Consider the following 14,544-nt stretch of genomic DNA (forward strand, 5'->3'; position numbering starts at 1 on the left):
CCTATTTCATTGTTTTCCACTCTGATCTTTCCTTTTCTACTGACTTTGGGTTTAATCGACATTTTTTTTCTAATTTCTTAAAGTTGAAGCACAACCCCTGGCTCCCATGGGAGCTGCCCATGAATGAAGCTACAGCTATTACACCTAGCTGCTCAAATTTTAAGAGAAAAGATGCTGACAAGGGGGAGCATGAACCAAGAGGCTTGCCAAAGCCAACTGTGCACAGAGCTTAAGGGAGGCCTGGCCGCACCTCCTGGCAAAATGGTTTTGTTAGTATTTCAAAACTGCTTTCCAGCAAGCTCTAAGCAGGTGTGGAGTGTTTACAGAGCAGTATTGCGCATGGAGGGAAATGGAATCCATTTAGAGCCAGAGAGCACACCATGACAAATGGCTGCAGCCATCCACACTGGTGTCAACTTCCTGACTGTTCGCAGTCGTTCCAGCCACTTGGAATGCTTTATCCTCCAAGTCTCAGCTGGCTCCCACATCTCTATGCAGCTCTGGAGACTGTGAGTAAGTTGGATGCCTTCAACAGGCAAAGCCATGGGTACCTCCAGTGACACACAGCACTACTTGGGGTGTGCTGTGACACACGGCACACAGTCCAACTCAGGGAAAAGCCTCCTGTTGCCGGCATTTCTGCAGCCCCAGCCCGTGATGTGGGCACCAAGTTTGGGCCCTTCTCAGAAGGGCTCTCAATGGAGCCCCTGCCATGTTCTGGTCACGATGACATGTTTTATGCACGTCATATCCAACTCAAAAGGTAGACACTAGCCTGGCTTTGCAGCTGGGGGAAGCCAGACTAGGCAGCACTAAGTACCTGGCCAAAGGTCCACAGTTGATCTGGGCAAAGACCAGACTCCCAGCCACTCAGGGGACCCGACACCTAGCTGTTCCAGAGGCCATTACACCCCTGCCTGGTCCAGAGCTGCTCTTGATGTTAACAACCAGCAGGACTGTGACTGACCTGGACTCACTGACCAAATCTCATTTTCCTCCTTACATAACAAGAATGAAGTCCCAGTGAATTATTTCCTGACTTGGTCCAGCCTTCTTTCTTTCCCCTGACAGGCTCTTTTATCATTTAAGCCTTGCAACAACCCTATGAAGGAAGCATTGTCATTCAGTTTTACAGAGGGGGACGCTGAGAGTCAGGAAAGCTGGACTGTCTCCTCTGGCTTGCACAAATATTGTTTCTAAGGCGCATCCAATTCACAAAGCCCCCATTTTCAGCCCTAGAAGATTCCTCCCAAGGCATGCAGGAAAGACAGTCATGCACATGGACAGACACAGTCACTCTAGCTAAATGGAGGAAGGCATCTTTCTGGAAAACCTGAGAAACACATGTTATCTTTCCCACTTCTCAGGGTGCTCCCTAGGAGCAGCTTTCACTGAATTACTTGTTTCCATGACTACACCATTCCTCGGTGATAGTTTTATAGGTTTAGCACGATTCCAATTAAATCACATCATTCCTGCTTCGGGGAGAAGGGCTCTGTAACAAGCTCATGGTGCCAGATGCCCCTACAGCAATAGACGTCCCCACAGACAGCACTGTCAGCCACTTCACTTGCACAGCTCCCGCTCCAGTCCCCAGAGAGGCTCAGCCGTCCCGCAGAAGACAAACCTCGACAACCAGAAAATGCCGCATGATTGCACAGGTTTGAAATTCACCACATTAGCCACTGACGGAGCTCAGGCAAACCCAACTGCTCCCTCTTACCCAGGACGCGCCCACACTCCTCCCATGGGTGGCACAGCGCCTTTGCCTGGAATGCCCTCCACAGACCTTTCCCATTAGATCCTGTCCGCCTTAAGGGTTGGACCACAGGATGAAGATTATTAGAAGAGACACAGAGGGCAGGCGCCGGGCACGGTGGCTCGCGCCTATAATCCCAGCACTTTGGGAGGCCAAGGCAGGTGGATTGCCTAAGCTCAGGAGCTTGGGACCAGCCCAAGCAACACAGTGAAACCCCATCTCTACTAAAATACAAAAAAATATATACATTAGCTGGGCATGGTGGCAGGCACCTGTAGTCCCAGCTACTTGGGAGGCTGAGGCAGGAGAACTGGTTGAACCTGGGAGGTGGAAGTTGCATTGAGCTAAGATCACGCCATTGCACTCCAGCCTGGGCTACAGAGCGATACTCCATCTCCAAAAAAAAAGAAAAAAACAGGAAAAGACACAGATTCACTCCACCCGCCACAGACTCGGTGAACTTGGGCACGTCTGCGCAAGTCTGCCCTAAACTTCAGTTTCCCCACTCACCTCACAGATACTTACAGGGACTGAGGAAACTTGGGAATGGCAAGCACCCAAACAGTCCCTGCCCACAGAGCCCAATCCACAAATGTTCGCTCTGTTACTCTCAGTTCCCACATTAAAGCCCTGGAGGGTGCCCAGGCCACTCGAGGAAAGCGGCTGGCCCCCAAGGGCAGATGGGGGTCGCATGGGAGCAATGAGACAGAGAACTGATGAACTGATGGTCCACAGGGAAGGCATCAAAGGCCTTGGGGGCAGGATACAGAGGCATTGGCACTCTGTCCACAAGTAAAATTCAGAAAAGGTGTAGTGACAGAAGAAGGTGTCACAGTGTAACTGACAGAGACCAAAGTGGATAACTTGGACAGTGCGACATCACCTCAAGGAGCCTTGGTTTTCTCCTTAGAGGATAATAGCACCTACTCAAACAGCTCTCGTGGGAATCCAAAAGGACCATTTAGATGCAAGTGCCTGATATCCAAGAGTTCCTCGGTAAATGGTAATGATATTTTAATCATTACATTTAAATACATGTACAAACATTCATCTATATCTATATATATTTATAATGATTCCAAAGGAAAACGGTGCATTCACTCTTGCAACACTCAATTGAAGAAAACAAAATTCATGCCACAGGCACCAAGACCCAACCAAGTGTGAAGAGTATCTCCTAGATTTTGAAATTTTACCATAAACTGTAAGAGCCTAGCCTGTGAGAAAAAGAAAAAATCCCCTTATTGTCTAACAGAATACCTAAAATGTGAGAGAGGCCCACAAAAGAAGTATGAGTGGATCACAAAGTGAAGGAAGGAACTAATGAAGGCAACTTCGCATGCCTCTGAAACCCTTGGCAGCCTGGCCTGTCTCCTCTCAGCCCTCTCCGTGCTCCTGTACTCAGGACAGCAGGCCTGCAGCAGCATGCCGTACACACGCAGACCTCAGGGGCCTCTGCACCTGCCAGCCCCAGGTTCGGGAATGCCCTCTCCACTCTGGCCTGCTAGCTCACCCCAGTTTCGTCTTCCTTCAATACTCCATTTGAGCGCAACTTCCTCTCACAGGCCTTCCCCAACTTCCTCTGTGCAGCCATAGCAATGAGGACCACCTGTATTCTAACCACTTTTTCTGTTTTATTTACTTGTATCTTGCCCACCAGCCCAGGAGTTCCATGAAGTCAAGAGCGCCATGATGCACCCTCGTTTCCGCGTCACACGGCACGCTGCTCAACATTGTCCTCAGTGGACAAGGCTGAGTTACTGGCTTGTATGACAGCCCCCAACTCGAGGGCTCCTAAAAAGGAGGCCCCTGAAATCCATCATTGCGTCCCCTCCCCCCGGAGCACCGTAACTGACCCACAACAGGAGCACAACATACGTTGTGCTTTAATTGAGCAAAGAGGCAGAGTAAGGGAGGGTCAGAAGGAAGCCTGAACCCGGGCTCTGCAGTCAGCACTGCCAGCATGCAGATGCTGTCCAGATGCCGGAGCTCTGCTCAAGGCCAGAGGGCGGGGGCACAGGGGCTTAAGGGAGAGTGCCACATCTGGTGCACTGCAAAACGGATGGAGTGATACAGCGGTGGCCAGGCAAAACAAGGACATCCTCTGTGGCCTTGAGGAGGTCCTACTCCTACTCGGGAGGAAGTCTGGCATGGCACGAGGAAGGTGGAAGGAAGACGTGAAGCAGCACGGGGCTGAAAGTAAACTCTGTGGGGACTGGAGTCCGAGGACGAGAATGGGCTGCACAGTGAGAGGGTGCCGGTGGCAGTGGATGGCCTCTGGCAGGATCTAAGCATGAGGAGTAGCACCAGAAGGGGACACCAGTGAGGCTCCTTTCCCATAAAAGCTTCCATAACCCCGCATGTGGACTTACAGCATAATACAAATAAATACACCATTACAGCTGTGTCAAAACGCTTTACAGACACGTGTAAACATCCCCCTGCTCCCCAAAATTCCCTGGGCCTGCCTAAGCCAGTGAATCCCTACCGTAACAAGGAACACAGATGGTGAAAGGGCCCCCACTCGTGAGCAAGCTAGTGTCTTCAATGCCATGGCGAGTCAGGTGCGCTGGCTCACGCCAGTAATCCCGGCACTTTGGGAGGCCAAGGCGGGCAGGTCACTTGAGGTTGGCAGTTTGAGACCAGCCTGGTCAACAATGGTGAAACCCCATCTCTACTAAAAATACAAAAATTGGCTGGGCATGGTGGTGCACGCCTGTAGTCCCAGCTACTGCAGAGGCTGAGGCACGAGAATCACTTGAACCCGGGAGACAGAGGTTGCGGTGAGCTGAGATTATGCCACTGCACTCCAGCCTGGGCAACAGAGCGAGACTCTGTCTCCAAAAAAAAAAGTCATGGCGAACGTCTAGAAGGAGTTCAAATGCTCAGACGAAAGCATGCCAATAATCTATACAGAAAATCGTAGCTGCTCTCACAGCAAACAACCAGCAGAGCTGCAGGACGCCACCACGACACTCGAACCTCTCCACTACTCCACCAGCATTTAGGAATCAACACCTGAGATGTAAATAGGCCCAAAGGAACATCTTTCCAAATCAGCACTTTTCATTCTATCCCCAACTCTGAAAGAATAACTAGAAGGTAAATAGGTCTGAGGGGTGGGATTTCCAGAATTCCTTAGTGGGAAGCCTGGCTAACTCTGCCCAAAAAGCAAAGATGCAAACGGACGAAGTCGTCAAGAACAGCCATTTAAAGATTTTCAAACTGACCAAAGGCATGCAACAAATTGAGAAGCATTTATTCATGACAATCTCATTAATCTTGAGAAGAGTAAGGGTGACTGTGGCATTCTAGCCAGGGGCTGATTCCACTGCCCCGTTACCCCCAACTCCTTGGCACACAAGTTCTACCTGGCCAAGAGAGACAGGCAGAAGACTGTCTGCTGCTCTGCTACCTGCTAGAAGAGGCTGACTTTATTTGGATCAGAGGGTGGAAAACACATATCCAGGATTGTTGTCAAAAATAACAGTGGGAGGCCAGGCGTGGTGGTTCACAACTGTAATCCCAGCACTTTGGGAGGCAGAGGCGGGTGGATCACTTGAGGTCAAAAGTTCGAGACCAGCCTGGTCAACATGGTGAAACTCCATCTCTGCTAAAACTATAAAAATTAGCCAGGTGTGGTAGCACACGCCTGTAATCCTAGCTACTCTTGAGGCTGAGGCAGGATAATGGCGTGAACCCAGGAGGCAGAGGCTGCAGTGAGCCAAGATCACACCACTGCACTCCAGCCTGGGTGACAGAGTGAGACTCCCGTCTCAAATTAAAAGAAAAAAAAAAAAAAAAGTGGATTTTAGCAGGAAACAGGCAGGGAAGGTGACACTGCAGCTGGCCTAAAGTCACAAAAGTAGTTGTAGGAGATGGTAAAACAGCAGACCCGCCAGAAATTCAATAGGAAGAGCCAGAGCATGAAAGAACACAGAAGGCTTTGGTAAGACCCTAGTTACCCCAGTGACACAGTTTCCATAAACTTTACAAAATTTATCAGGGAAGAAAGGAAGGGGAGAAGGGAAAATTAAAAAGCCTGCAGCGTGCTCCGCGTTCATCATGAGGGCAGCCTGCCTGACCTGCTTCCTCAGCACTGCCAGTGCCTAAATTACCCCAGAATCACACAGACCCCGCTCCAAGACCCTAGTTCCCCTAACAGCTTCATCGATAGCCACTTGAACATTACAAAACGTTATGTTTTCCCTTTGAGATATTCTTTCAGGTCCTGCATACCACTGTAACTACTGACATCAGCTGGCCTGAAGGACCCCACTTTGCCAGGTGTCTGAGGGACCTCATGGAGTTAATTCACCAAAGAATGCAGTTTCCACATCCTGATGTTTCATTCCCCTCACCACAACCAATTGACCCCAGCTTTTCAGGTCCTCACCCTCCACGACCCCCTTATCACCCGCAGCCCAAAATTCCTCAGGGAGATGGGTTCAAGAGTCTCCTCCCACCTCCTCGTGTGGCTTCCTGCTGTCATTAAACTCTTTCTTCGCTGCAAACCCTGCTGTCTCCATGTCATGGGTCTGCTACTATGCAGGACGCAAATGAGCCTGTTGGTCCCACAACGTCGGAAACCTGGGCAGCTGTGCACACGCACAAGCCCCCACACGCTCAGGACAAACCAGAGAGGGCCCCCAGGAGCCACTGGTCCTCGCTCAATGTGAGGCCTTGTGAATTCAGACCAAAGAAACAGCCCTGAAGTTTGCAAGCAATCCCCAAGGCACATGCAGATCCATCGGAGGATAGTGGAAGGCCTGCTGAACTGAAGTGGTTCAGCACAACCTCTAGTCAAATACTGGCTGCCCACAGAGCTCCGGGGCACCTGGGACCCGCCCTGAGAATCCAGGTGAGCAGTAAAAATAGGAAGGAGAAAACCGTCAACAAAGCAGAGACGTCACACACTGAGGAAAACAGACTCCACGAAGATAAGTCAAGGCAAGTTTCCAAACTGATGGACAGACAAGAAGAACAGCAACACGCAGCAACAGGGGAGGGCAGGGGCTCAGCCTCAACTGGCTACGATCCATTATCTAAAAGATCCAGCTTTCCACAAAAATTATGAGACATGCAAAGAAAGGGGAACGCATGACTCATGCACAGGTAAAGCTGGCGGCTTCAGGAGGTGCTCCGTTGCTCTGCCTAGCCTTTGCCCACCATAGACTGTCTCACTCCCAAACCAGCAACTGATCACCGATCCATTGTACCCCAACCAGACAACAGCTCAGTGCAAAGCAGCAGGCAGCAGAGAGCCCCTGTGTGATATAAGCCTTCCCGCACCAACACTCCCCACTCCAAAGTCACCGCTGTCTCCAGCAGCCTTTCTGAGAGCTCGAAGAGGGGAGCATGTGTGTAGATATGGAGAAAAGGGAACGGTCGCTGCTCTCCACAGCAGACAGAGTGTAGCCACACAGTGGGGGCCTGAGCTGCAGCACAAACATAATGATGCCGGAGGGCCTGAACACGTAGTCAGAAGGCAGTGAGGATGCGGCTGCAAGAAGGCCGGAGGCGATGTGAAATCCGAGGGGCTCTCGGAGAAAGCCACCTCCCCAGTCCTCCCTGCCTCAAGCCCACCCGACAGCACCTCCTGTACCTGGTGGCTCCGTGCATGTGCTGTGCAGTTGCACACTGGGGCCTCTGCTGCGTCTGCTGGGAATCTTCTCCCACACCAGTCCCCTTGGCTAATGCAAGAGCCCAACAACACAGTAACCAAGCTGCTGTGCAAACAGAAGCTCTCCAGGAACGGGGCACTCCCCGCTATTAACAACCCCTTTCTTCACTGCAGAGCTCGAAAGGGGAGAGGACTCTTCCACTAAAACTAGCTTCTTCAAAGTTCGATCCACTGACATGACCCCCATCCACGAGAACTGGCCTATTCCCTCTTGCCATGACCTCATCAGACCCACGCTCCTCCACCTCCTCTTGGTTGAGTGACAGCTGCCCCAATGCCTCAAAATCCATTGTATCACTGACTCACAGGCATTTTCACCAAGCAATTCTGATGTTCCTAACCAGTCCTTGTCCTCTTAAATTTGGCGTGAGGACTGTAAACAGCATCCCAAAGGCTGGTCCTGAACATATGCATGCCTGAAAGTGACGTTGCCACCTGCAGCCCAGTCACAGCTCTTAGGCCCAGTCACAGCTCTTAGGCCCTGCTCTACACACTGTCCCTGGGACGGCTCAAACAGCCAGAGCTTCCCATGTGCTGAAGAATCAAAAACCCAGAGCACTCGTGTGGGCCTCGCCATGGAGCCAGCAGCTACCTCTGCTCATGCTGGCCCACAAGCCCGCAGCACGCAGCTTTGCACTGACATTCACTTGTGACCGGCATATCTGTCTTGGCTTCCTTGGGGCTTCCAAACCAACAACTGGGAAGGGTTGCCAAAAGATTACGAAAAATGTACAGGGTAAACATCCGAATTGAGGATAAGTATGCAATAAATAAACTTTTCAAATGAATAGGGAAACAGCAGGAGAGATTCTGCTTTAATCACCGCACGCCTGAATTCAGCCCACGGAATCTCCGTGTTCCGAGGACATAAGAGTTTGCAACACCAGACAATGCACTCAAGCTTCACTGTGACCGCTTTCCAAAACATTGTCCAAGAACAAAAACTACTGAGAATCCAGCTTTCAAATACACACACCCTTTCCTTTCTGAAAAGGACTCAAAGCTGTGCTTCAGAAAAGGCTTTGCAGAAGCCCGAACAGCACGCGGCAGATGCCACCTGCCACGCCAACTCACCTTCACGTGGCTGTAGTCGCCTGCTTTGTTGCTCTCGGGTGGGTTCACAGGTTTGCCCTCCACTCGGGGCCGAACGACCTGCCGAAAAGGGCTGGACAGCGGAAAGCCGCTCACACTGATTCCGTCTACAAAATAAGAAAAAAATCATAAGTAACATGTCAGCTTGGTTTTGGGGTTTGTTGTTTGTGTTGTTGCTGCTGCTGCTACTGCTGCTGTTGTTGTTGTTATTGTTGTTGTTGTTGTTTGGGACGGGTCTCACTCTGTCGCACAAGCTGGAGTGCAGTGGTGCAATCTCTGCTCACTGCAACCTCTGCCTCCTGGGCTCTGGTGATCCTCCCACCTCAGCCTCCCTAGTGCCTGGGACCTCAGGCATGCGCCACCGCAGCTGGCTGATTTTTGTATTTTTGGTAGAGGTGGGGTTTCACCATGTTGCCTAGGCTGGTTTGGTTTTTGTTTTTGTTTATGGAGGGGATTTTGTTCAGAAACTGTGACTGTAAGGAGCACGCCAGTTTCTGTCCTGACTATTCTATCTCATATCAGTTACAACCGCCTGATGCGTCCTCCATCAGCACACACTCATATCCGCGAAGTAGAAGTTGAGAGTGCATCACTCCTTAAAAAGGACAGCTCCTTACCACCTGGATGTGATGGCCCAGGCCCGGCCTGCCCTCTGCATTTGGACCATGCAGAGCCCATCTCTCCCATGAGCCTCCGCTGAGCCGCTCCTCGGGCTGGAACGAGTTCCCCTCCCTTCATGCGGCCAGCTCTCTCTTGCCGCCTGACCTTAGTCTAAGTGCTACCTCCTCACCCAGCTTCAAGCAGCCACCACTCTGCCACAAGACCCTACTTAAACCTCCAAGGAGCCACACGCTGCCACCTGGGTTTTTTTCTTACTCGTTATCTATCGATTGATCAGTCTAACCCATGAATCATCTTTAAGTCCTCTCTGCATCGCATGTCACATGTCCAACTCAAAAGGAAATCCTGCTAGCTCTCAGAGTGTGCCCAGGGATAGCTTTCGTGGCCAGCACCCACTCAGAGTCACTGTACCCTCCTGTGGTACCCTCCTGGCTCTCCTCCCCCTTTGCCTTCACTCCTTTCCCTAAGTCAATTCTCCATACAGCAGGCAGAGTCGCCTGAGGAAAGGGGGCTCACCCCCTGCCCCTAGCACTCAAGAGCAAATGTCAAAGTCTGCACTGGTCTCCAAGGCCTCTGCATGATACACCATTTAACAGAAGAGAAGACCTGGCGGAATGAACGAGTCATTTGACTGCAGTTTTATATATTCTCAAGAACGTAAAGATACTGCCTCCTAAGGAGCTATTTTCAAGGAGCTGCAGCTCCCTGACAGAACCCAGCTGGCATGCGGGAGAAGCCTACCTATGAGTATGGCAAGTATCACAGACTTCCAGCGTAAACCAGGCCAAGAGAACAAACCACCAGAGGCAACCTGTGCAAGAAATCACGTTAATACCAATTTTGGCTTAAGATACAAGGAACAGCAGACACAAAAGAGCACATGGTAGCAAGTGAGGTTGGTAAGATGTGGACTCACATTGGTATGGCACTTTACAGTTTCTAAGCTTGCCCTCATTTTAATTTTCTTTTTTTTAAGTTCCAGAGTACACGTCCAGGATGTGCAGGTTTGTCATACAGGTAAACGTGCCATGGTGGTTTGCTGCACCTATCAACCCATCACCTAGGCATTAAACCCAGCATGCATTAACTATTTTTCCTAATGCTTTCCCTCCCCTCACTCCACCCCCACAACAGGCCCCAGCGTGTGTTGCTCCCCTCCCTGTGTCCACGTGTTCTCATTGTTCAGCTCCCACTTGTAAGTGAGAAGATGCGGTGTTTGGTTTTCTGCTCCTGCGTTAGTTTGCTGAGGAGAATGAAACTTGCCCCCATTTTATAGAACAGCAGTAAACAACCTGGTCACAGTCATACTGGCAATAATTGATCCTAGGCATCGTACCACACATGAATGGATATTTAGGAAACTTGATTGGATGGATGGATGGGTAGATGGGTGGCAGGTCTGAAACTCACACTAGGTATTTTTGATTCTAAGCCTAGGATCCTTTTCATTTTAACACAGTTGTTGGGAAAGAAAAACTCAGTAGCTGCATATCTCAAACAAACCCATCTAAGTAACTTCTTATTAAGAAACTAAAGCTTCGTATGATAAGATGAAGAGTATTTACTTTTAATTGATACAAAACATGTATTTCCAAATTCCCAATCACTTAGACCCAAGGCCCTATGCCTAATATCTCTTTGCAAAAATATCAATTAACCAAGCATAATAGAAATAGTTCATAATTTTAAAAAAATAACGTCTCTTAAGCATCATTTGCTAAGGTATATCCCCTTAAGTAGTTCGATTTTCAGGGATGAGAAACAATATTCAACTGGGTAAAGAAGAATTAAGCAATTTTCTATTTAGAGGCTTCAAATCTTCAAAAGTTAAACTGTCTTAAGTTAAAAAATTGTCTACTTGAAAAGTTCATGACACCTTATGCCCAAAATAGCACATGAAGGAACCAGACGTTGTGCACCTGTAATAAGAAAAATGACAAACTGATCTGTTTCTGTTGGTGGTGCCTACGGAAGACACGCATGAAGACTGTGATCAAGCACTTAAGAGTGGGGTCCTCTCTGCACTTGGAAGAAACTGGAGGTGCCCAACTGGCCCCTCTTCAAGCACTGCATGTGGGCAGCAAAGATCCACCTGACGTCCCACAAGCAGCTCGGGCTGAATAGGCACAAAACGAACTTCAGAAGATTCTATTCCTCATAACAGGCTACACAACTCAGACCAACTCAGCCCCTGAGAACAGCTAGAAAACACGGACAAAGTAGTCTTAAAATCCATGCAAGCATCAGAGAGCTAACGAGAACTACAGGGCTACTGTCTAGCAGAGGGGGAAATAGAGATACATGAGCCTGACAGACACCCCTAGAGGTGCCTGCAGATGTCAGAAGAGTTCACCAAGAGAATCTGAGCGGAATCTGAGCAGAACCTTTGACATATTCAAAGGACTTGATGTGAAAAACACGGGTGTCCAGTGTTCCCCGTGGAGAGTGGACAGTAAATCCAGGAAGCTTCAGGTAGGGCCACAAAGTGAAGTGTAGACTGGAAATAAAGCAGCCCTCACTGGGCCTGAGGCCCAGCTTGGCACCATGTCAGTCCCTGCAACTGGTAAGGCCATTTTTCTACCAAAATTTATTCCTTGTCACTCCTTGTTCTACCCCCATTTTTTTTTTACCTTTATGCATTGGTAATTCTCTTCCCTCTGACAACCTTATATCCTAATATCCCCCGATTTTTGGTCACAGTTCAAATGCTACCTCTTCCATAATGCCTCCCCCAGCTGTCCTAATGGAAAGCAAGTACATCTTCCTCGGAGTTCCAGCATCTTCTCTATCCTAAGACCCGTGCCTACCTCCTGCTGACCTGTACACAGGCAGAGAGCCTGGTAGGAGGTCAGAGGGGTTGGGGCTCAGGTACGACTCCCCTTCTACCTGGCTGAATGACCTTCATCAAGTCAAATAACCTTCTATAAGCTTTAAATCCATCATCCCCTAAATGGGAATAGTGAGAACACATATACTGTGAGGTTATATAGAAGAATAAATGAATTATTGCACAGGAAGGATTCATCATAATGCCTGGCATGGGACAAGCATTCAGTAAAAAGAGCTGTTCTTATTCCTACCGCAGCAAATTATGCACGTCTTAGATTCCTTGATGACTATAAACTCCTCGAAGACTGAATTCTTGTCAGATTCACCATTGTGTCCCTCATAGTAGCTGACGCAGGCTCTAACAAATTGGAAGCCCTCAGTAAATAGTAACTAAATGAATGAATAAATTACAGGGTCAAATTCAGTATTTAGTTGACGTGCACACAGTTTACACACACACGCTCAATAAAAAATTCCATCATCCCAAAGTCACACTCAACAACCAACTCCTGGTTAACTGAAATTTCCTCAGGTAGATATGTGCAAAGACTTATTTGTAAAGACTCAATCAAAAGCTGTTAAGTTTGAATGAGTTAATTTTCTCTCTTTTTTCCTCATTTCTCTCAGCACCATGGACACAATTTATAAAACCTCTCCATGACACCACGATGCCTGGATGCCTGCTGTGAAGGGTACTAGTATAACGAACAGAACCATTTGCAAAACATAAACTCCACATTTTTTTAGCATCTTACCCCAGAAACTAGGTCAAGTGGACCTCTAAGCAAGCATGGTATGAAAGACCACTCAATGTGACTTCGCCCAATAAGTTGTCCTCTGTTGAGTGAAGGCCAGGTGCCCAACAGGGTATTTTTGCCATTTCATGTCTGTTTGTGTCTGTGTGTCTCCCTGGATCTCCATCCCTCTCTCTGACATATACACAGCGCCTGTAATACAGCTTGTCTAGCTGCTCCCAAGGGAGGCTCCATCCTTAGCAAAGCACACAAACGCTTTCATCGCCCGAAGGACCCTGATTCTTCTTTTTTTTTTTTTTTTTTTGTCTTGGAAATATCAATCCTATTTTACACTTATAACAATGGTAAATTCTTCATTTCTGGAAATGGTCAGATGTTTTGGCCTGTAGAGGAAAGCAGAGTGAACATCTGGCTTTTGTCTGCCCAGCATTTCTCTTTTCTTTGGGGAGCAGCTCCTTCTTCATCCCATGTAGTTGTGGTTGGATCAAGGTTGGCCTTGATCCTGCCATGGCCAGAGACGAAAACATCCCATCAACAGCATTTATCCAGAGGACAAACAGAAGGTACAACAAGGGACATGAAAAGCCCTTCTATGAGATTTGATTTACAAATTCTAGAAAGAAAAGAGTCTGGTTTGTCTTCCTCTAAATCATGTTATAAAGATCCAGCTATGGGCCGGGAGTGGTGGCTCATGCCTGTAATCTCAGTACTTTAGGAGGCCGAGGTAGGTGGATCACTTCAGGTCAGGGATTCAAGACCAGCCTGGGCAACATGGCGAAACCCCATCTCTACTAAAAATACAAAATATAGCTGGGTGTGGTAGCGCATGCCTACAGTCCCTGGTACTGGGGAGGCTAAGACAGGAGAATTGAGTGAACCTGGGAGGCAGAGGTTGCAGTGAGCTGAGATCGCACCACTGTACTCCAGCCTGGGCGACAGGGAGAGACTCTGTCTCGAAAAAGAAAAAGATCCAGCTATGGGGCCTGCCTGTAGCCCTCCTTCCCCAACACAGTGAGACACTCTGGGCAACACACAACTCTATGAACTTTAGTTTTCTTGGCTCTGAAACGGAACCAACTGAAAAACTCAATGAGATTTGATGTAAAAGTACTTTGGAAAAACACAAATCAGCAATGTTTTGGAACTTGGAGGCTCTGGGATATGAGCGCTTGGCAAAAAAAAAAAGAAAAAAGTCTTAAAATTCCATCTGAAATTTGCCTCCTTTTTGGACACAGACCTCAAAATCTCCAAGAAACCTCAAAAACCTGCCATCTTCAAGCTCAGAAAAATATTAAGAAAGCCACTCTATGGATTCCTTATAGACTATAGAAGTCTGTTCTCAAATCCAACTGAAGATACAAAACACAAGAAGCATATAAATTGTAAATGGGGACAGAATGTAACCAGCTCAGGTAGGAGGCAGAAGCCAGCCTTCAGAAAGCTGAAGCTAAGCCCTTCGCCCATACAGGAACAGAGTTGGAGAGAAGGGGGCAGCTGCCGACGGGTGGCGAGATGAGATGGAACAAGATGTCGTGAGCAGGGAAGCAAATCACTGGGCACGCCTGGGAAGGATCTCTCTCCAGTTGGGGTGGGGTGGAGGGGAGAAAATTATGTTCAATCATTTAGCCAATTTTTCTGCCAACACAGGCTATCACAAATAGAACAGAGAACAGATTGGGATGACAATTAATAGGAAGACAGGACAAAAAAAGTTACAAACAGATGAAGGCGGCCTAGTAGGAGGACTAAAGAGTTTAGTGGATTTATCAGGACAGAGGGTATTTAAGAATGGTATGAGTCTGGTA

General features: G+C 48.5%; 1 protein-coding gene across 1 annotated transcript in view; it reads right to left on the reverse strand.

Annotated features, from left to right (window-relative positions):
- Positions 1–14,544, reverse strand: part of TRAPPC9 (trafficking protein particle complex 9) — a 705,809-nt gene that overhangs the window by 487,621 nt on the left and 203,644 nt on the right. The window contains exon 15 of the mRNA XM_033202702.1: positions 8,517–8,641. Coding sequence (XP_033058593.1) covers positions 8,517–8,641 — 125 coding nt within the window. The remainder of the gene's footprint in view (positions 1–8,516; positions 8,642–14,544) is intronic.

The sequence above is a fragment of the Trachypithecus francoisi genome, unplaced genomic scaffold (genome assembly GCF_009764315.1).
Source record: "Trachypithecus francoisi isolate TF-2019V2 unplaced genomic scaffold, Tfra_2.0 Lachesis_group7, whole genome shotgun sequence".
In the NCBI taxonomy this organism is placed as follows: Eukaryota; Metazoa; Chordata; class Mammalia; order Primates; family Cercopithecidae; genus Trachypithecus; species Trachypithecus francoisi.